The sequence below is a fragment of the Engraulis encrasicolus genome, chromosome 23, assembly GCF_034702125.1.
Source record: "Engraulis encrasicolus isolate BLACKSEA-1 chromosome 23, IST_EnEncr_1.0, whole genome shotgun sequence".
Taxonomy (NCBI): Eukaryota; Metazoa; Chordata; class Actinopteri; order Clupeiformes; family Engraulidae; genus Engraulis; species Engraulis encrasicolus.
The window spans coordinates 43,868,017-43,890,516 of record NC_085879.1 but is presented as its reverse complement, the minus strand read 5'-3'; the positions used below and the strand labels follow the sequence as shown (position 1 = coordinate 43,890,516).

The following is a 22,500-nucleotide window of genomic DNA, read 5'->3' as shown; positions in this document are numbered from 1 at the left end:
TTGTTGTGAATATTATTTCTGTACATTACTTAAATATCTACTTTGACGTTGGCCCTACCTAGGCAACAACAACACGGAAGTAACACTTGAATGCACTGCTGAGCACATCAAAACTATGCTGACAAAACCCTCTTTTAAGCAAACACCTTCTATATGAACAAACTTGTTAACGTTTTTTGATATGTTGGGATCTTGATAATACTACAACCCAAGTTTGATGGTCTATGAAGCCTTATTTGTATTTTAAATCCAGATATTTTGATGGTATGCTGCCCATAGGGTTACACTGTAGAATCCTCGCCGTGGGGAGCAAACATGGCGTTCATGATTCGAATTGGCCAGACTCTTTGAATATACGGCTCTGCAATGTCACAGAGCCGTATATAAAGAGAGTCTGGCCAACTCGAATCATGGACGCCATTTTTGTTCCCCACGGCGAGGATTCTACAGTGCTATGGGCAGCATGCTGTCAAAATCGCTGGATCTAAAATACAAATAAGGCTTCATAGACCATCAAACTTGGGTTGTAGTATTATCAAGATCCCAACATATGAAAACAAACGTTAACAAGTTCGTTCGTATAGAAGGGGTTTGCTTAAAATCGGGTTTTGTCGGCATAGTTTTGATGTGCTCAGCAGTGCATTCTAGCGTTGCAGAGTTGTTGTTGCCTAGGTACAGCCAACGTCAAAGTCGATATTTAAATAATGTACATAAATAATATTCACAACGATGGTCAAGTTCATGTACAGGGACCCTGGTGATACTTGCGCCAAAGTTTCACGTTGTGTCGAGATTTAGTAGTTTTAAAATAACGATGTGCTCAGCAGTGCATAATCAGGATTGCAGGTCACTGTAGGATGAGTCCGGTGGCAGATGGACACTCCCAACTGAGATCACCCCCGGACGTGTAGCCCCAGGTGGTTTTATCACTCCCAGACGTTCGATCCCACCCGATTATATTTCACGTATTATCATACACTGCCACATACAAGCAATTTAGGGTTAGGGTTAGGTTTAGAGTTAGGGTTAGGTTTAAGGTTAGGGTTAGAAACAAAAAACTAACATCAAAAAGATAACTAGCTCCGTTATGGCGGTGGGCTCGATAGTCTGGCTAGTGGGAGCGTGCCGACCGGGGAGCGATTGGGGTTGGGAACGACAATCTGGGAATCGATGAGTCTGGATGCTCGTAGCAGTCTGGATATTCATAGTATGAGACTGGACGTGAGTTTAAATCGCAGGGGGAAATTACCTTATTAGCGCGACAGAAATTATAACTTGGTGGGCAAAGTTATGTTTTCACAGTATAGCATACTTACAGGTGACAAGCTAATTTCAAGTTATGACAGAAACATAACCCCTGCCATCATCATGACTATTTATTTCTTTCAAAAGTAATTGTTAACAAAAGTCGAAGGGGGAAAATACGTTTACCTCACACAACACGGAGAAATCTGCTGCTTTCCGGTTATTAATTCTGACCTTTAATCCATAAAGGGGAGTTTATATCCATGCATGTCCCAAATCCTCCGTTTATGTCACGAGTTAAACGATGCTGTTTGTTTCTCCTGACCCGGCCCTGCACTACAGCCATATGCACAACAGTTTGTCATAATAATAATGTTATAATATTATAGTGAAGCGTTGTTTTTTATATCTGATAATGCTCATTAATGGGAGCGTGGGGAACGAAAATGGCGTCCATAAAACATGTGACCAGCCCAGAACCAATCAAAATAGCGGGATAGCTCGAACGTTCGACCCCATAGTTGTCCAGACTCTCTCTATATACGGCTCTGCAATGTCACTAGTCACACTGCCATCTGCTGGGCCAAGCTGGTCAATACATCCTTAACGGACCTATTTGACTAGTGACAATTTAGATAGGTAGGTAGTAATTTAGGCACATTATCAGCACAACAGGTGTCAATCCAATAAAAGTTAATATTGCATTGTAACATAGTATTGCATTGTATTGTATATTGTTAAAATTGTATTGTATCTGGTATTGTATTAATATTATACACTCACTGGCCACTTTAATAGGAACACCTTTACAAAGTTCATCGACGCAAACTTCTGATCAGCCAATTACGTGGTGGCAACTCCATGCATTTATGCATGTAGACATGGAAGAGATGATCTGATGCCGTTTAAACCAAGCATCAGAATGGGGAAGAAATTATTTAAATGACTTTGAACATGGCATGGCTGTTGGTACCAAAAAGGCTTTGTTTGAGTATTTCAGAAAATACTGATCTACTGGGATATTCACACACAACCATTTCTAGGGTTTACAAAGAATGGTCCGAAAAAGACATAATATAGGCTACAACGAGTGGCAGTTATGTGGGTCAAAATGCCTTGTTGATGGCAGAGGTCCAGAAATAGCATTTTTAGATGAAACACCTGCTGTGCTTTGATCATAATATATTATTTCATTAATTAGTAAATATTCGTGAAAAGATCAAACTTGGCAGTAGAAACGCACAATTTCACTGAACAGTGTCGTTGCAATACATACTCTACCCACCATTTTACACAGTGCACCTTTAACGCTGCTTTTTTTTACTGTATGTACCATCCATCTGCAACTAACCTATTATGCCAACATGGCTGCTGCTGTTACAGCTGTAAAGATTCTTGTTTGTGCTGCTGCTGCTCAATGCTCTTGTTTCTGAGCAGAATTTCCAGCATCTGTCTCTCTCTTGCTCTGTCTTTCTGTCTGTCTGTCTGTCTGCCTGTGCACAGTGCACTGAGTTCAGTCTTCCCCCCTATAAGCACACATAAGACGACACTGTTGATACAAAGCACATATGGCACCTCCACAGTCCACCCACTCACTCTCTCCACTGTGGAATGAAGCCTGGTGTGAGAAAAAGCAGAATTGAAAAGAAAAGAAGAAGAAGAAAAAAAACATCATTTATTTTATTATAATGAGAATTATTTCCCTGGCTTTGAAAATGTAGTCGAATGTGATGCACAGCGGATGGAACCAGCATCTTTGTGTGTGTGTGTGTCTTTGTGGTGAAAATAGGAATATTTATGATGACAATGTAATCCTGTTAATATATAATATAATATAATATAATATAATATAATATAATATAATATAATATAATATAATATAATATAATATAAACCTGCATGTGTGTGTGAGAGAGATTGTGTGTTTATAATAATAAAATAATCCTGGTCATGCCTATGTATAATAACACAATATAACATAATGTAACATAATGTAATGTAATATAATATAATATAATATAATATAATATAATATAATATAATATAATATAATATAATATAATATAATATAATATAATATAATTTAACATAATATAATTTATAAACCACCACCCACCCTTAATGAGACACATGGGGGCTGATCTTTAAAAGGGGGACAGCAAATAGTTTATTGTAGCAAGAGTACATTATCACACACAGTAATAGCCACCAATAGACAGCTCTCAGCAGAACAAACTTGCTGTCCCACAAGTATCCTTAGGGGCCAAGAAGCAGTTTAGAACTGTGGTATGTTTTATTTCGTTTTTATAAAGCACCCACCCCCACCCCCTTTTAAAAAAACAAAAACAAACACACAAAAACAAACAAAAACAAACAAACAAACAAAAGCAGCAAAACAGCCAAGCCAATCCCTATTGTACAGTAAGAAGGAGTAGTCTCTCTATGCAACACTATGAAATTAAAAACACCTCGACTTCACTGAAGTTCATTGCCGATGTGGTGCACACTTGACTTAGAGTACAGTACAGTAGTCACTAAAATATCACAAATTCTTCAGGTTGCAGTGCAGTGTTTTGTATTGTACACCCCCCAGTAATGGGCAACATGGATTCATCAATTTACAATCCAATGCCAGATATTCCAAAAGACTTGGTTTGATCTGTCAAATTGGGACATTTGGACAGGCAAAACCAGGTCATTCGGAATATGTGGCACTGGATTGTTAGCCAGGCCACGCCCTCCTATTGACGCAACTCTGTCGGAAAAATCGGGAACTCCACCAACTTTGTTAGACACCAGTCAACCAGTAGGAAAAACCTAGGGAGGCGAGTCAACCATGCCACTTGGGAAACGTCAATTGTTATGCTCTTGGTTCAAGTCTTGAAGAGAAAATAGAATGCTTCACTGGGTCCTGTATCCAGTTAGTAAAAAAGGGTGCTCATCAAAAAGAACTTGGGCGTCCAAACTTCCATGAAAAGATAAAAAAAAACACTATTTGAGGCACTCCTTACTTAAGTTAAAAAGCCTTTATTAAATACTTATTAAGTAGCCAGTATTTGATAAAGGCTTCTTAACTTTAGTAAGGAGTGCCTCAAATAGTGTTTTGTTTATCTTTTCATGGAAGATTTGATGATAATCAGGCAACTGGATTGTTTCTTCTGAATCCAGGTTTGCGCATTACTGTACCACCCCCTAACCCCCCCCAACCCACCACGTGTACCCGCCTAGGTAAAGTGCCCCCCCATGTGTGTGAGGGCATTATATATATAGCACCAGAGTGAAAATATTGAACCCCTCCCCTGCACACAAACCTGGTTCTCTTACCCCCCCTACCCATGCTTACCACTGTAACAAAAACGGGGATGGATTATGAAGTGGGAGTCTGGAAAATGAAGGATTTTTATACAATAAATAGAGTATACTGGAGTGGTTAGTGGGATCTGTGTAGCAGAGGTGTCAAAAGCAAAAGTAAAAGTGAAAAAAAAAAAGAAACCTTCTTCCTTCCAACACAAGTAACTTATCTGGGTAACTAGTAAACCTGTGTACTTGTCAGCCGACTCTGCACTGGTTGGATCAAGTTTGTGGTGTTTCCTTATTTGGTTTTTAGTGTTTTTCAATAACAACACAGTCTATGTATCTCATTAGATACAATAGAGCAGTGGTTCTCAACCTTTTTTGAACAAACGCCCCCTTGACATCATCCTAAGCCTCCCAAAGCCCCCTTGACCTCCTCCTAAGCTTGCCAACGCCCCTCTTGGTATTAAAAAAATGAAATGGACTAATGCACCCCTATGGCAACTAAGCACCGCCCCTTCTCAACGCCCCCCTAGAGCTCTCCAACGCCCCTGAGGGGCTGTACCGCCCCCGTTGAGAAACACTACAGTAGAGTAAATGGTGTAACAGCTATGTAATATCATGTGCCAGTGTTGTAGTTACATGAAGGAGGCCGCACCTTGCATAGTAGTGTTTTTTATTGCACATACAATTGTGCAATAAAAAACACTACTATGCAAGGTGCGGCCTCCTTCTTGAAACATTGAATTTGAAATTTGGGCCAGCACCCTCAGATTTAAATAATTAAGAGTGACGCCTGCTCCAAGAAGAAAATTTACAGTGTTGTAGTTACAGCATGAATTGACTTTGACTTTTGACAACTCTGCTGTGTAGTAGGGATCTGACTAGTGATGGCTTTGTGCTGGGAGCCTGACGTCAGGGATACAAGGAAGCGAAATGAGCGAAAGCGAATGAAGGTGAAATCCATCTTTTCCATTTTGGCATCTCAACAGTCAACAAGTCGTTGCAGCAAATCCAATCGATTAGAACATTTCATGTTGCTGGTCTGATTGGCCGCCACAGGCAAAATTCGCTCCTCGTTTGCATAATAGTCTCCTTCTTCATTTTTTCGCTTTGCTTCACCCAGTTCGCGTGCCTTTGTCCCACTTCCCCTTGTCTCTTTGGAATGAATGGCAAATTTCGTTTTTGCTTGTACAGTATGTGTGGACCCCCCCCCCAGAGTGATGGATGCGAGGCTATGTGATCTCTCTGGAAAAGATGGAGGGGAGTATGGATTGGGATTCTCTGGACAGTGGAGAAATGCATACAACGAATACACAATACTGTAATGCATGCTGTGTGAACTGTGTACCAAGACAAAAAGGAAACTGGATATGGACAGGATGAGTGCCATACTGTGTTGTCTGATGCTTGCTGTTCCAACTGACATCACGCTGAAATTACACACACAGCATCACTCTCTGATAATCAAACTAACTTTGTTGACTATGTAATAATGATGAATGATGAATCATTAGGCGATGGTAATTCAAATGACAATAATTACAGTATGGCCTCTTCTGTTGCAATGTGAACTCTTTCATTACAGAATTGCAGTAGTTAAGATTCTTCTTAATCTAGTGCTCATGGCAACAACACTGCCATAGCAACCTGTCTGAAAAGAGGAACTCTGATGGATCAAAAGCTCTAGTCTAAAACAATGACTGTGCAAATGTGTGTGTGTGTGTGTGTGTGTGTGTGTGTGTGTGTGTGTGTGTGTGTGTGTGTGTGTGTGTGTGTGTGTGCGTGTGTGTGTGTGTGTGTTGAAAGTATGGACTGATCAAAATAGAAATGATGTAGAATACATAATGATGAAAGTAGAAAGCGTGCATCTGTCCTTATGGGCCAACGGGTAAATGCGGGAGCTAACTCGGTCTGACCAGGCATGATTTACTTTGTGACCTTATATGGTAAACAAACAATAAATAACAACTGGCAATTCCCCCATGAGACTTTCTTCGAATAACATGATCGTGTATAAAATGCCTCGTACTTAGAAAATCAAAATTAAATCACAATGCAAAAACAAAATAAAATAAAAGAGAAAACATCCTTGTTTTTTTTCAACGAGTTGAACTTCGTCAGTGATGCACTAAGGAGGGTTCTGGAAGAGAAGAGAAAACACACACACACACACACACACACACACACACACACACACACACACACACACACACACACACACACACACACACACACACACACACACACACACACACACACACACACACACACACACACACACACACACACACACACACACACTCAAAGATTAGTGCATTGTGTTTTCCACACAAGTTTAAGGTTCCTTGAGTAAAGTGTACTAGTGTACTAGTGTTTCAACACAATAGTTTATCTGAGCCATAGTTCTCTCAGTTACCAAAGTCTGTTTTTGTCTGGTTTGCCATTACTGGAAAAAACTATTTTCCCAAAACATTTCTTCATCCCCTCGTCTAAGTATTTTACTTGTTGGGTTATTAGAAAGGGACAAATCTAGCCAAGACAATACCACATGCTTTCATCTAAGTATTTTTTCTGGCTTGACAGAGGAAGCAATGCTGCCAAGTACTTTCTTCAACAGTTGGTTGGTTCCAAGCTGTCTGGATTTTTGTAGAGGTTTTCATGTCGTTTCTCCTTCCCTATTTTTGAACACATACTGTATTTGTTTGGTGATGTATTAAAAAGATTCGTATTGCTTCTTTTATTCTTATCATTCCAGGGTGGGAATAAACGTAAGACAAAGTCAGCATTCAATAGTAAATTCTCTATTTTTTGTCTAAAATTGGCCGGCTGCTTTCATAATACACCATCATTTGGCAGATGGATTGTGAACATTTTCACCCTTGCTAGCAGAACGCAAAGAGAGGTGGAAACATTTATTTTCCTTAACCCATTTTAGCCTGATGACTCGTATATGTTGTTTGACCTTGGTGCCCACCTTTGGCCAACTAGGGGCCCCCTGGCAGGTGTGGGCCCCTAGGCTGCAGCCATATCCAACCCGTGTGCATTATAGGGCCCTGGCTACAGCCGCTGCCATTGTTTATGCACAGATGACAGCCAGCTGTCTCTGACATACAGTATGCACAGTATATCTCACATAATAGTGTACATGGTGCTGTTTCCACGTAGCTGGATATTTTTATATGTGGATATTTTTTCTCCTGGTTGCATTGGTTTTGTATTGGTTTTGGCCTTCCGTTTCCACGTAGCAGATATTTAAAATCCAGGAATAAAAAGCAGGAGAAAAAAATATCCTGTTTAGGGGGCTGAAACGCATTTGTTACAATTGAGGATTTATTTTTATCCACATGTTGCGTTTACACCTCAACATTACATTACATTACATTACATTGCATTTGGCAGACGCTTTATAACCAAAGCGACTTTCAAAAGAGGACATAATCAAGCCAACACCACAAGCAAACCGGAGACATCAACAGGAGAAAAAAATACCCTGCTAAATTAATATCCTGCTGCGTGGAAACAGCACCTAAATATACTGTATCTCTCGCGTTGCTAGCAACATATTAAGCATGAATAGCAGGGCTGGGCATTGCCCTGATGACTAGGTGGGATCGCAGCAGGTGCCTGCCACTGACAGCCAGCTAGCTGTCTCTGACATATGCACAGTGTATCTGCACATATATTGTGTACATATACTGTCCCTGGCTAGCATATGAAGAGCTCTTTTCCAAAACGCTATATCCACCATTTTTTACTTTTTGCATTTTAATATTGGAATTGACTGTTAAGAAGTCCTATAACCTATATGTGAATTCTTGCCATTCAAACGTTTTCAGAACATACTTTTTAAACCTCTATAAAATGCATTTTGCAATGCAATTCAATGGAAAGCCCAATACAAAAATGTCAATTTCCCAACATTCTATAAAATGGATATATCTCATTTTGGAAAAGAGCTCTTCATATACATAATGAGCTCACTAGGTGGTATAGCAGTGGGTGCCTTGCACCACTGTTTATGCAGAAAAGACAGCCAGCTAATTATCTCTTACATGCATTACATCAAATTTCATTTAGCTCCCGCTTTTATCCAAAGCGACTTAGCTATTTTACAGGGTAGTGGTTACAGTCCCTGGAGCAGTGTGGAGGTTAGGTGCCTTGCTCAAGGGCACTTCAGCCATGGCTGGAGGTGTGGGGAGGGGTAAGGGTGGGATTCAACCTGCAACCTCTCTGATTTTAAGATCACCTCCCTAACCATTAGGCCACGCTGCCCTGCAACATACATTGCGTACATTATACTGTCTCTCTACGTATAGTGTATACTTATACTGTACAGCAGGGGTATTGAATTAAATGTCAACGAGGGCCAGTTTTTCAAATTCCTCTCAGCAAAGGGGCCGAACTATATGTATGTACAGTGGTGCTCATATGTTTACATACCCCAGCAGAATATACGCTTTCTTGGTGATTTCTCACAACACAGAATGATGATTACACAAAACCTTTTTTCTCACTCATTGCTAGTGACTAGCTTAAGATATGTATTAGCAATATTCTGTGTTTACTCTTTCAAAAGCATGATCACAACCCAAACTACCCAAACGACCCTGTTCAAAAGTTTACATACCCTAGTTTCTGATGCTGAATATGGCCCTGTTTAACATCAGGGACCGCTCTAAATTGTTTGTGGTAGTTGTGGATAAGGCTCTTAATGTTCTCAGTTGACAAAACAGCACATTCTTCCTGGCAGAATGGTTGTTTCCTATAATATCTTAGGGTGTCTTGCAATGAACAGGGTTTGAACAGGGTCATTTGGGTAGTTTGGGTTGTGATCATGCTTTTGAAAGAGTAAACACAGAATATTGCTAATAAATATCTTAAGCCAGTCACTAGCAATGAGTGAAAAAAAGGTTTTGTGTAATCCTTCATATTTTGTGAGAAATCGCAGAGAAAGCGTATATTCTGCTGGGGTATGTAAACATATGAGCACCACTGTATTAGGGTTGCCAACTGTCAATGAAAAAAATACGGAACACTTCATTGAGGTGGGGGTCTGGGGGTCCTCCCCCAGAAAGTTTTGTATTTCTTAGATGTAGTTTCCTGCATTTTAACATCCATTTCAGCTCAATACGGAACCTGTACTTTAATCTCTAAATTACGAAAATTCTGATTCTGTATTTCAAGGGGCTTGTGGGGGGCCAGAACCTTGCTCTCCAAGGGCCGCATCTGGCCCCAGGGCCGCCATTTGAACAGCCCTGCTGGACAGTGAATCCAGAGAGAGTAGAGAGAGAGAGGTTCCATTGGCCCATTGTTTCCGGGTTCTATTATTGCAAGGGGGAGGGGGGGGGGGATCCCCCTTTAGGCAGACCTAAGGACTGTTCTATTCAATGCTAGGAGTATTATGACACGTCCCTTTAGGCAGACCGGAACCTGGTCATATCTCTATATACTTAAAGAATCTCTGGTGTATCCCTCCCTGCCTGGCTAGCAAAAGATTACGCATGCTCCAATACATTTTGTGGAATAACACACGGGAGCAGCGGGTGCACTGTGTGATAGACAGCGTAGACAGAAAGACAGACAACAACCTGCCTCAGAGTTGAATACATAAATATAGATATATTTAAAAATAAGAAGTGGCGGTAGGCAAGAAAGCAGCATACCTTATGTAAAGCAACATTACATAATACACAGAATATACACACACACACACACACACATATGCGCGCGCACACACACACTAGACACAGGGTCAAATCAATGCACCTCTGTGTTTTTATAGCGACTGGAGGCTAAACAAAAATAGAGATTCTCTGTCTGAGAAAGATTCTAAGTTTCCACCATCTAGCCAGTGTTTTTCTAACTCAGGACCTCTTGTGCAGCCAAGACCTAGAGGCGAACCCACAACCGAACAATGGCACCGGTAACTCATGAGCAAACCAAATTGAGCTAAAAGCAGTCAATAGCACATTACATTATATTACATTACACTTGTGACTGACAGTTACGCATGTACAGGGTATTTATTGGTTCCAGTCCCTGGATCAGTGTGGGGATTAGGTGCCTTGCTCAAGGGCAATTCAGCCATGGATGGAGGTGTAGGGAAAGGCAATGGTGGAAATTGACACAGCAACCCTCTGATCTTAAGTCCAACTCCCTAACCACTAGGCCACGGCTGCCCACAATGCCTCATATTCCTTATAGGTGTCAGGAGGGATAATAGTGTGGGTTGAACATTCTATAAAAAGAATGTGTGTTCTATAACAATACAAGATTCTAAAATTGTATTGTATGGCGCCCAGAATTCTATAGAACTTTCACTGCCCGACCATTTCTGTCACACCGGTGTGACAATACAACTAACTAATTAACTAACACTCCACATCAAACTGTGATAGACACACACATGCAATCTGCAAGTTAAACATGTGAAACTGGTCACGGCCTGTCTGGCATTACTGGGCTTCACCATGATGTCTAGACTAGGCAAGGGTGCGTTTCTCAACAACATTGTTGCTAACTAATTGAGCAACTTCCTTGGTTTGCAATGCAATTTACAATTGGAAAGTTCCTAACTGGTCGTCATTACATTCTATGTACTGGTTGGGACTTGGGTCCATTTGGATTACTTTTTCCTGAGCCCGGCCAAAGTTCTGGTCAGAGTGTCTGGTCTGCTGTGATTGGTGTCTGCAAGTTTTGGCAAAGGACGCGCTCAACTTCTTGGAAAAAAACGAAAGTTTTTTGGGTGCGCGATAAAATGTATCAACGTAGCCTCTTACTGCAGCTGGGGTCGAAATTAAGTTGAAAATGCTTAACTACATCATAACAACATTGCTATGACATTACAGAGAGCTATAGTGCTGCGCTAAGGGGTTAAGGAAGAAAAATCCGTACTCACAAACATCGTCTCATTATTTATTTATATTACCACCATGTCCAAAAGCAAACGTGTTTCGGCTATCAAGCCTTCATCAGTGCGTTTGCTTTTGGTGATTGGTGTCTGGCCTTCAGCTCTGTTGTCCTGAGACCTTGATCAGATTTTTTTTGGGGCTTTTTGGGGCTGTTATTATTACAGGACAGTATGAGAGTGGACAGGAAATGGTTGGGAGAGAGAGATGGGGCAGGGTCGGGATATGACCACGGCCGGACTCGAACCGGGGCCCCCGTGGGCATGCAAGCCCAAGTGTGGGAGGCTTAGCGCGCTGCGCCACAGCGCCCCCCGACCTTGATCAGATTTAACACCACATAAAGCTGCTCAAGTCACCACAGTCATAGACAGCAGCTCACCTAGGTCGCACGCACACACACACGCACACACACACACACACACACACACACACACACACACACACACACACACACACACACACACACACACACACACAGGAGTAAAATCAAGTACTGGCTGAGTTGCCTTTAGAAATGTGGCCAGGGTACGTTTCTGATCTTTTGCTGACCTTTCACCTTTCGTGCTTGTGTCAGGCGTGTCATTATGTGTACTTGTGGTTGATGCATTGCATCTATTTTGCATTCATATCTGAGTGTGTGTGTGTGTGTGTGTGTGTGTGTATGTGTGTGTTAGGGCAGGGCAATATGACGATATATATCGTTATCGTGATATAAAAGTGTATATCGTGACCTTTCTCCGATATCGTTTATATCGTGATAGTAATTTTATAAATTTTATACAATTGAATATAATTTAATTACATTTCATGTTGTCACAATACACACTATAAGTTAATGTAACTGTAAAAATAAGAATAAAAAGATCCATTTTAAAGAAAGGTTGCTTTGCGACATGAAAAAATAAAGAGCAAATAAAGAGAATAACTGAAAACATATGTAATTGTGCTATATTGTGATATATATCGTGATATAAAGTAATCCATATCGTGATATAGTTTTTTTTCCATATCGCCCAGCCCTAGTGTGTGTGTGTGTGTGTGTGTGTGTGTGTGTGTGTGTGTGTGTGTGCGCTAACCTCTACTCGGGGGGCTGTGCGGCTGCTTCCGTGGGCTGCTTGCTGTCTGCGCCCCCCTCGCCCTCCTCCACGCCGGCCTGGGTCATGAGGTCGGCGATGTTCTTCTCAAGGTCATCGATACGGGTCGACATCTCATCGAGTGGAGAAGGGAAGTTAAGGAACACAACCACACTACCACTTAGAGTATCAACACACACACACACACACACAGTACACTGCTCTAATGCCGCTCACTTCAGTTCACCGAGTGGATACAGTGGTTAAGGACAACAATGCTGACAATGACATTGACATTGGCACTTACACACACACACACACACACACACACACACACACACACACACACACACACACACACACACACACACGCACGAATGCATGCACGCACGCACGCACGCACACACACACACACACACACACAGGATAAGGACAACAATACTGACATTGACATTGGTGCACATGCACGCGCACGCACGCACACACACACAGCTTAAGGACAACAATACAGACACAGACATTCACACACACACACACGCACGTGCACACACACACACACATCGGAAAAGCTGCCCCACCACCTTCTCTAGTTAACCCGGTAAGATAAGGCACAATACATTTGCTAGTAGTGTCATACCACGGAAGTTAACTTTGCAATGGCTATTATAACATTGGGGTCAGACATGTGTGTGTGAGAGAGCGAGACAGAGAGCAAGCGAGCGAGCGAGAGAGACAGAGAGAGAGAGACAGAGAGAGAGAGAGAGAGAGAGAGAGAGAGAGAGAAAAGGAGAGAATGTGTGCACGTGCACACACACACAAACATTTCTGGCTTGTTTTGTTGGATGTTAAAGGACCAGTTCAGTCAATTTCAACATGCAGTTGTAATGCTCACACTACCCTGGACTTGTCAGTACCTGAGTTTTTTTTTTTTTCTTCTTCAGCCTTTTCCGAGATCTTAATAGGGGCAGCGCTTTGTTTACATTTCCCAAAAACATTTTTATTTATTCCCAAAAACATCCGAAAGGTTATACAACATCAGCAGACAACTAGCAAACAGCGTTTGGGAGCATATAGGTAACTTCCGATTGGTCTAGCTGTGCCCTTCCCAAAACCATCCCTAAACAAACGCTGTCCCCATTAGAATAGCCACTTATCTTGGAAAGGGCTTAGCCGAAAAACTTTCCCTAAACCTAACCGGGTACTGACAAGTCAAAGGTAGCGTGAGCAATACAACAGCATATTGAAACTGACTGAACTGGTCCTTTAATCTCCCTATGCTCTGCTATGGTGGAGTGGTCCTTGACCGCAGTATCCACCCCCCCCCCCCAGTGCTGTTGCAACAGAGGGGGGATTTTCTCACGTGTAGCGGCTTAATTCACTGGTTAATTCGCTCTTGGGGTAAGACTGCTGTCTGAATGGTAGGAACGTGCTACCTCTGCCACTTACAAAATGAGAACGCAGCGTGTTGCCACCACTGCTGTTGCCAACCGAGTAGTTACTCAATAGTATGCAATGTGTTACTTGTGTGCTGATTGCAAAATGGGTGTTTAAGATTTTAAGATGATTCTGGCAGACCGGGCAGGATAACACCAATAAACAAGTGTATTAAAAGTAATGTTCTGAAAATCACATACCACCCCCCACCCCAAAAAAATAAAATAAAAAATAAAACAAAACACTATCCGTCTTGGCATACGTATACTTCTGTATGTTTTCTCTGCACTTAGTATCTGAAACTGTTGTACACTATGATTATGTCCTCATTTGTAAGTCATTTTGGATAAAAGCATCTACACAGCACCATAAAAGCATCTGCACAGCACCAATAAACAAGTGCATTGTAAGTGATTTACAAAGTACTTAACATCACCCTCCCTCCAAAAAAACAATCTCTAACCCGCTTTGGATAAAAGTGTCTGCCAGTGTATTGTAATGTGATGATCAACTACATTTTCTTGGTGAAAATTATAAGTGCAACGTGCAACAAACTGAGGCTGAAATCGCCTTCCGCCTCAAATCAGCTCAGAATTATGCAGGTTTCGAAATGGTCAGAGACAGTTGCCAGGAGGACTGCAATATTTCCAGAGGATAAAAAAAGAAGAAGATTAGACGTTTTCATAACGGGAAAAAAAGTAGAACTCATCTCAAACTATTTCATAACTCTCAGCTCTGTATGAACTTCACAGCTCCACTTCAGAGGCAATTATGCCTTATGAAAGTCTCTGTGTAGGAAGGTACAGTACCTGCTGTCTATGTAAATGTGCCGGCTGACACACACACACACACACACACACACACACACACACACACACACACACACACACACACACACACACACACACACACACACACACACACACACACACTGTATCTCCCCATGGCTGTTGCTAGGGATCACCAGTTAATGTCTTCAGTTTAAGTGAGCGTGTGAGGAGGGTGAGAGGAGAGGATTCAGCGGCAGCACCCACTGCTGCCTGGCTGCAAAAACAACTGCAACTCCCACACACACATACATACATACTGTACATTCATGCATACATACAGTATAGCCTATTCTTAATATATGCAGGGGTGATAGTGAAAAGAAATTCTGAGCTTGAACATTTTTCCCTGCTCTAACGACAACAATAAGATACTGCATAGTGACATAACGTAGGCCTATTTTGACACATTATTCAAACAGTGTATGACCATTATTCCAGGCTGATAGTAAAAGAAAACCCTGAACCTGTAACACTTTCTGAGATAAGAATAACCTAATGGCTAATTATTATCAATGTTTTTATTTTTGCAAACTCTGTCAAGCCTGAAATCAGGCATGGAGCCTAAATACTATCACCCCTGTGTATGGCAATGCAACCTGGTCTTAACACACTGTCACTCAGTCAAATCTTAACATAATGAAATACACTTGACTATAGGGCTGCACGATATAAGAAAAATATGCGATACACGATAACATGACTGTAAACCGCGATATCGATATTACTTGCGATATTTAATATATACATATATTTCCCTCTCTCTACTTGCCATTCTACACTTTATCCAGTATAAAACAACTGAGAGCAATGTGCTATTTCCAACATTTTTTATGAGGAAAAAAACATGCCTAATATACAGCATCAACTTAAAATGTCAACATTTTTAATTCATGTTTTAAACCTTTCCACCAAATTTGCTGTTATTAAAAAAGAAAAACGTTTTGCGATTTGTGCGCAACTTTTGCGATACGTGTATCGTAAGCCGTGATATCGCGATATCAATACATTTTCGATATATCGTGCAGCCCTACTTGACTACACTCTTCATATAAGGCTGCAACACTACACTCTTCATATAATGCAATACAATTCAATACTATACAATGTTCATATAATGCCATAGTATTATATTGAAAGGATATTCCTGCCGATTATCTGGTCTGACATGGTCTGGAATTTATCCTGCATTTGCTGGAGCAGGGTCTGGACCTAGGAACAGAACAGAACAGAACAGAATATAATATAATATAATATAATATAATATAATATAATATCATATCATATCATATCATACAATATAATAACAGAGAAGCACAGCAGCACAGATCGTGATTATCATGGGGAAACAGACATAACATCTAAATGAGAGCAGCTTCCAAATTCCGACTTCCACAACACGTTCGTGCCTCATCTCCCTCTAGATCCCAACCGTGGCAGGTGGACTGGTTCCAGCCCGCCAGCGTAACACTCAAAACAGCAAGTGAATGGACCAGGTAGGCGTTCCCTTCACCTCTCCGTAGCACCCAAGAGCAACAGAATCACTTGGTTGCCTGCCTCCCACGCCTCAGCTAAACAGAAACCATGGAAACTGCGCAGCGTGAAGCGCTAACATTATCTTCCCAAATCCCAAAGTAAACCAAACCACAGCTTCGGCGCGAGACTTTGGTTACCTAGATCTTCGAGACAGACAACGGACTATTTCGAAGCGTCACTCCCCAATAACATGAACCACGATGCATCGAATTTTCCAACGTTATTACGCATATTCTGAAGTCCCATTGGCTCACTGACAGCGGGACGGTATCGTTGCTTCGCGCAAGAGGAACATGTTCATGCTAGCAAACTGAGACACAAACATCCTTTTGTGGCTGATGTTTGTTGTAAATTCATGCATGGGCAAGTTAGCATACTTAGCTACTACTACTAACAGCGCTCGTTACATGTATAATAACACATCTATTACATTATTCTCTTGAACAGCATATTTCATCTGTGACAAAGCTAGCTTTCTGCTTGAGCACAGCATGGGTTTAACCAATGGGTTTAACTGTCACAACCAGCTAACATCCCAACAACCTCGCCACCACTGCAAAGTAGGACAAGGAGAACCTAAGTCTGGACGACACAGCATCGAAGCAATTTATTTCTGCCCACTGAATAAGTGAATACGAAAGCATCATCCCCGTAGTGTGATATGCAAGGGCATTGTGCATCACAGAATGTCTCTACTGTAATCTTCTGTACACCAGCTATCCTCGCTGTAGGCTGGGTGAGGTAGGAAAATATAGATAGCGTTAGCCACCTGTCATACTGTAACCTGGCTAGCATATACATGCACGTCTTTCTTCATAGCTGTCGAATCACTTACCACTGCGGTCATATCTTGCACTGATTTTGGGTCTGGCTCTGTCATCGTGGCGATTTCTGGGCGCTGTTTTGGTTGCAAAGAAACGTCCACACCTGCGAAACCTTCCTTCAAGGATGTTGTGTTCCTCTCTTCCTCACTCTTCCTCCAGCAGGCAGCTCGCTCCTCTGCGTACCAACCAGTGAGCTGCGAGCTGTGTTTTTCAAGAGGACGTCATAACTTCTTCTGTAGCACTAGCTGCCTGGCCCTGGCAGGGCATTGGATGTCATGTGATGCGCCACCAGTGGTGCAGGAATATCATTGCATAAAGATACATTACTGTTTTCCAGCTTGCAAAACAACAAACAAACAATAAACAACAATGACACAGTCAAATAAAATATGTCAATGCATAGAAGAAGAATTATATTATGTAGATTGATAGTTCAACCTGATTCAAACTAATGTTACAAAGCACACGGTATTCTTCACACAGTTGTGACTGAAAATCTAAACCTTCATACAGTACTTCAGAATGTATAAATGGAGAAATGTCTCCACCTATCGGGGTAATAACTACACTACACTGCAGGCCTACAATGTCCAGCCAATCAGCATCGCTTCCTCCGTGACGCAACCTCCTGTTCTTGACCAAAGAAGGCGGCTGTAGATACTTGAGGTGGCTGGTGTAGATGTTTGCAATTAACAAAATACATTAATTATTCGGTACTAGATTGCATATGCATTAGTTCACCATGCCGATCATTTGCTCCGCAGTACAATGCCAAAATAAATTCATAAAAGGCTCCGAAATCCGCTTCTATCGGTGAGTATGTTCCCTGTCTGTGAAATTCCTCTCGTTAGCATAACAGGCTAGCTGCGGACATAAACACTAGGGAAATTGCTAAGCCAGTGGGCACATTTGATATAGTTCTTCTAAGTGTTACTGGTCGAGTAGTATTGTCATGTCACTGGTGAGGGCCCGAAGTCAGTGACATTATTGTATTTATTCGTGTGTAACTTTGAACACATGTGGCTCGGTGCATGCAAGAGAGGTGAAGTTTTCTTTTGGTGCGACCAACGCTCCTCATGCGACGTGAATGGAAGACAGCGGTGTTTTGATTGTTGTTGCACTGCACATGTGTTTATTCATTTAAGTTCAAGGGATATTGTGGTACACCATATATTTGTCTAATTGCCACCACCGTGCTTGGTTAATGTCAAATATACCATGGAAACAAACAGCAACAAACGTGGAAACACATGTTGTGGAAAATATTGTCATTTCACCTCTCTCTCTCTCTCTCTCTCTCTCTCTCTCTCTCTCTCTCTCTCTCTCTCTCTCTCTCTCTCTCTCTCTCTCTCTCAGGTTCCCCATCAGTAAGCCTCAGCTTGCGGAGCAGTGGGTGCGTAGTCTGGGCCGTAAGAACTTTGTTCCAACCACCAACTCCTGCCTGTGCTCCGAACACTTCCAGTCCGACTGTTTCAGGGACTACAATGGGAAACCTTTTCTCAGGGAGGATGCAGTCCCCACCATTTTCAGCTGGAACAAACAGGTTTGTGTGTGCGTGACGTGTGGCGGTCATCCCCCTATGTTCCCCCCCAGGGCCGGTTCTATGTTTCCCAGGTCCTATGTTCCCCAGATCCTATGTTCGGCATTACAGGCTTGTAATGCGGAGGTTTGGGCTTCAGGGTTCCCTTGGTTCTACGACTGGGCTCGGAAATCCATCCTTGTTCACAACTTTCCAAGTGAATACATGGGGCGCACTTTACTGTGTGTGTGTGCGTGTGTGTGTGTGTGTGTGTGTGTGTGTGTGTGTGTGTGTGTGTGTGTGTGTGTGTGTGTGTGTAGCACCAAGATATGAAGCGTCTCCGTCTTTTCTCATGTTGAATTAGCATATTGAAGTCAATCAATTGGTGGCTCTATTTGTGCTTTTTCCCCCCTGTGTACTTACACCTCGCCTGCCTCCCCTCCTCCTGTGTTTCAGACTGAGGCGTGGCCCGTGTGTGTGTGTGTGTGTGTGTGTGTGTGTGTGTGTGTGTGTGTGTGTGTGTGTGTGTGTGTGTGTGTGTGTGTGTGTGTGTGTGTGCGCGCGCGCTAGGGTGCATCAGTTGCCCCCTATGAAAAGATATCGCCTTGGCCCTATAGTAAAAATGTTCTACACCCAGTAAAAACACACTGTGTAAAATATTTTGAAATTTGGATGAAGTCTACCGGGGCCACCAGCCCCATGAAAATAGAAAATAATGGTGATAGTCAAAATCTTGGATAGAAACAGGGCTGGACTGGCCATCTGGCATGGCGGGCATTTCCCGGTGAGCCCCGCACCCTCGTGGGCCCCCATTTTTTTTATTTTTTACATTACTGAAAATAGGGGCCCATGAGGGTGCGGGGCCCATCGGTGAGTCAGTTCTCCGGCACTAATAATAATGAGGGGGCCCCCTTAAATCCGAAAGTGCCCGGGCCCTATTTATCGCCCAGTCCAGCCCTGAATAGAAATGGACATTTTGCTGCATAAAGCTACCCAATAAAAACATATTGCCTCAGCTGTGTGATAAAAAAAAAATCTATGCACAGTAAAATCACTCTGTGGAAAATGTGTTGAAATTTAGAATCATTCTTCTGGGTCCACCAGGCCCATGAAAATACAAAACAATGGTGATAGTGATGGGCAACCTGGATTCCAAAGTCCAGTGCCACATATTCTAAATATAGCCAATATAATGAACCAGCTGACCCACTGCCAGTATCAAGCAAGAGATTGCGAAGTTGTATGACTTTTGTGTGCTTCACCTGTGGGCCTAGGATTGTACAGGTAGCTGTTAATACCTGGTGGAACATCTGTACTAAAGCTGTGAATGCTCCTTGGAATGACTTATGTTTTTTCAAGAAATCCCTGCAGTAGTTCAATAGAGTACATACAATACAACTGTATGTGATGGAAAGAGTGGCTTCCCAAAACCTGTACTTAAGTGGGCAGTCATGGGTGAGTGGTTAGGGCGTCAGACTTGCATCCCAGAGGTTGCCGGTTCGACTCCCGACCCGCCAGGTTGGTGGGGGGAGTAATCAACCAGTGCTCTCCCCCATCCTCCTCCATGACTGAGGTACCCTGAGCATGGTACCGTCCCACCGCACAGCTCCCCATGGGTCGCCACTGAGGGCTGCCCCCTTGCACGGGTGAGGCATAAATGCAATTTCGTTGTGTGCAGTGTGCAGTGTTCACTTGTGTGCTGTGGAGTGCTGTGTCACAATGACGATGGGAGTTGGAGTTTCCCAATGGGCTTTCAATTTTCGCTTTCATGCTTTCAAGTGGCTTCTAGGTATGTCATGGGTATCACCAGGTCCAGAGTCCATTGCCAAGGGCCTCTCATGTAAGTTATGGTACTCATCTGATGGAGTAAAGTGAAATACTACCACAGGCGATGGGATAAAGAAGTAATGGCACTCTTCAATACAGTTGTATTGACTGCCTTATAGCCTAGGCTAGGGGTGGGCGATATGGCCAAAAATGTATACCTCGGTATAATTTTAGTCACGGTATATATCACGGTATATATCACGGTATTGTACATTTGTTTAAAATTGAAGCGTTGCAAAATGACAAAAAAAAAAAACATTTTTTTTAACCTTTGCATTTGATTTTTGGAAATGACACAATGTCCTTTCATATATGTGTGAATTCTTGCCATTACATTTTTATTTTTTTTAAACAAGCAAAAACTAGCCTATGTAAAATGCATTTTGCAATGCAATGCAATGCTACCCAATAGAACACTGTCAATTTCACCAAGTGTCGAAGACGAAGGGGTTAAACTACGGTAGAGAGGGGGGAAAGGGAGGGGTGTCAAACTGAACACATTGAGAGTAAATAGAACTGAACGTGGATTGTATCAACTACATCTTTCATTGCACCTTTTTTTCTATTTCTGGAGTTGTTTATGGTCATTTTGAAATGTGTGCTTGCATCTGTGATTATGCCAAGCATAATGGTTTAAGCTGTCATTGTTAAAGTTAAGAAAAACGAACTTTCACATGAGGCAGTTAGCAATGCATTGCAGAACTAATGCATTTGAATGGCAATGGCAGCTTTCACTGCACCGACGGTTAGCGTGCTAACGTTAGCGAAATCGCTAATGCCACATTTTAAACAGTGAACAGTCATTTTAGTTACTATCACCCAGTCAGATATCATGAATGATATTATCTCAACTGGAAACAGTAACATACAGCTGTTACGGCTGGCGCAATGTGTTAAATGGCAACCAATGTTAGCACATTAAGCACATTTATTTTGTCAGACACCAGCATAGACATGAATGACTTGGGCTGTTAGCTAGTTAGCTTGCATTTCGTGCCCAGTAAATTGTGGAGTCCAGAATCGAAATGTGTTGCCATCACATACCATTTCAAACAATAGTTCACTACTCTAACCATACATTTTACACTTGAAGCTTATTCAAAGGAAATGATTGTGCTGTTTCTCTACAACCACATTGCTTCAACTTGAGGCAGTCAGTCGGGTGGAGGTTCAAAACGTTGTCTATACTGCCATCTGCAGGATGCAATGTGCTATATCACAGTAGAACGGTATGGCCAAAATCCATACCTTGATGGAAAAAATACCTTTTACGATAGAATACCGTCCATACCGCCCACCCCTAGCCTAGGCATTCCAAGGAACATTCACAGCTTTAGTACAGATGTTCCTCCATGAATTGTAGGCCCACAGGTGAAACACACAAATATAACAGTCATGCAGCTTTGCAATATCTTGCTTGATACTAGCACTAGTAGATACTAGTGGTCCAAGGCAGTAAGGAATTGATATTGTGTTGCAAAAGAGCAAATTTTCCTAAATATAGCAGTTTGACCATCAGTCTGTCCTGAGACTGAAGTCTGTGTTAGTGGATCGACTGAATACACAACCTGCATAGATATTCCTTCTGTTTGTGCTCCCAATACAGGTGATTTCTTTCTTCTTTCTTGGCGGAGGCAACTTTGTCTCCGCGCTGCGCGCGTCGCCAAACTTCGGAGCCGCCGCCTCGCCATTAATTTCTATAACCGGTCGACCTCGAAGGCCGTTATCCCGCTTATCTGCCGTTATGATGGGGTACTTTTTAATCTATTATTGTCTGTAAAGTTGCAGGAACCATGCTCTATGAAGATAGAATGTTGCTGTGCGGGCGTCCAACTTGACGCGCCTAGAATCTTCGTTTGGTAGCCTGCCGACGCTGTGATTATTTAATTTTCCCTTGGCCATATATCACGGCGGGATGGAAGTTTAAAAACAAAAACTTGCGAAGCGTTTCTACATGCTGAATCGACACATGTTGCATCACGCCTCTATTTCCCCTTGCTGATCATCACA

The 22,500-nt window shown here is 42.1% G+C and overlaps 2 protein-coding genes across 2 annotated transcripts in view; one reads left to right on the top strand and one right to left on the bottom strand.

The window, feature by feature from the left end:
• Positions 1-6,448: 6,448 nt before the first annotated feature.
• LOC134440597 (heat shock factor-binding protein 1-like) lies at positions 6,449-17,340 on the bottom strand. The gene is made up of 4 exons (XM_063190717.1): positions 17,156-17,340; positions 15,930-15,996; positions 12,527-12,665; positions 6,449-6,682 (listed from the first exon to the last, which is right to left on the bottom strand). Exons 1-3 carry the CDS (start codon positions 17,198-17,200, stop codon positions 12,529-12,531), a joined length of 249 nt encoding a protein of 82 aa, XP_063046787.1. The 5' UTR covers positions 17,201-17,340; the 3' UTR covers positions 6,449-6,682; positions 12,527-12,528.
• Positions 17,341-17,815: 475 nt separating this feature from the next.
• Positions 17,816-22,500, top strand: part of arl14ep (ADP-ribosylation factor-like 14 effector protein) — a 9,058-nt gene continuing 4,373 nt past the window's right edge. Inside the window, exons 1-2 of the mRNA XM_063189956.1 lie at positions 17,816-17,957; positions 18,501-18,687. Of these exons, the coding sequence (XP_063046026.1) occupies positions 17,887-17,957; positions 18,501-18,687 (258 nt within the window). The 5' untranslated portion in view covers positions 17,816-17,886. The remainder of the gene's footprint in view (positions 17,958-18,500; positions 18,688-22,500) is intronic.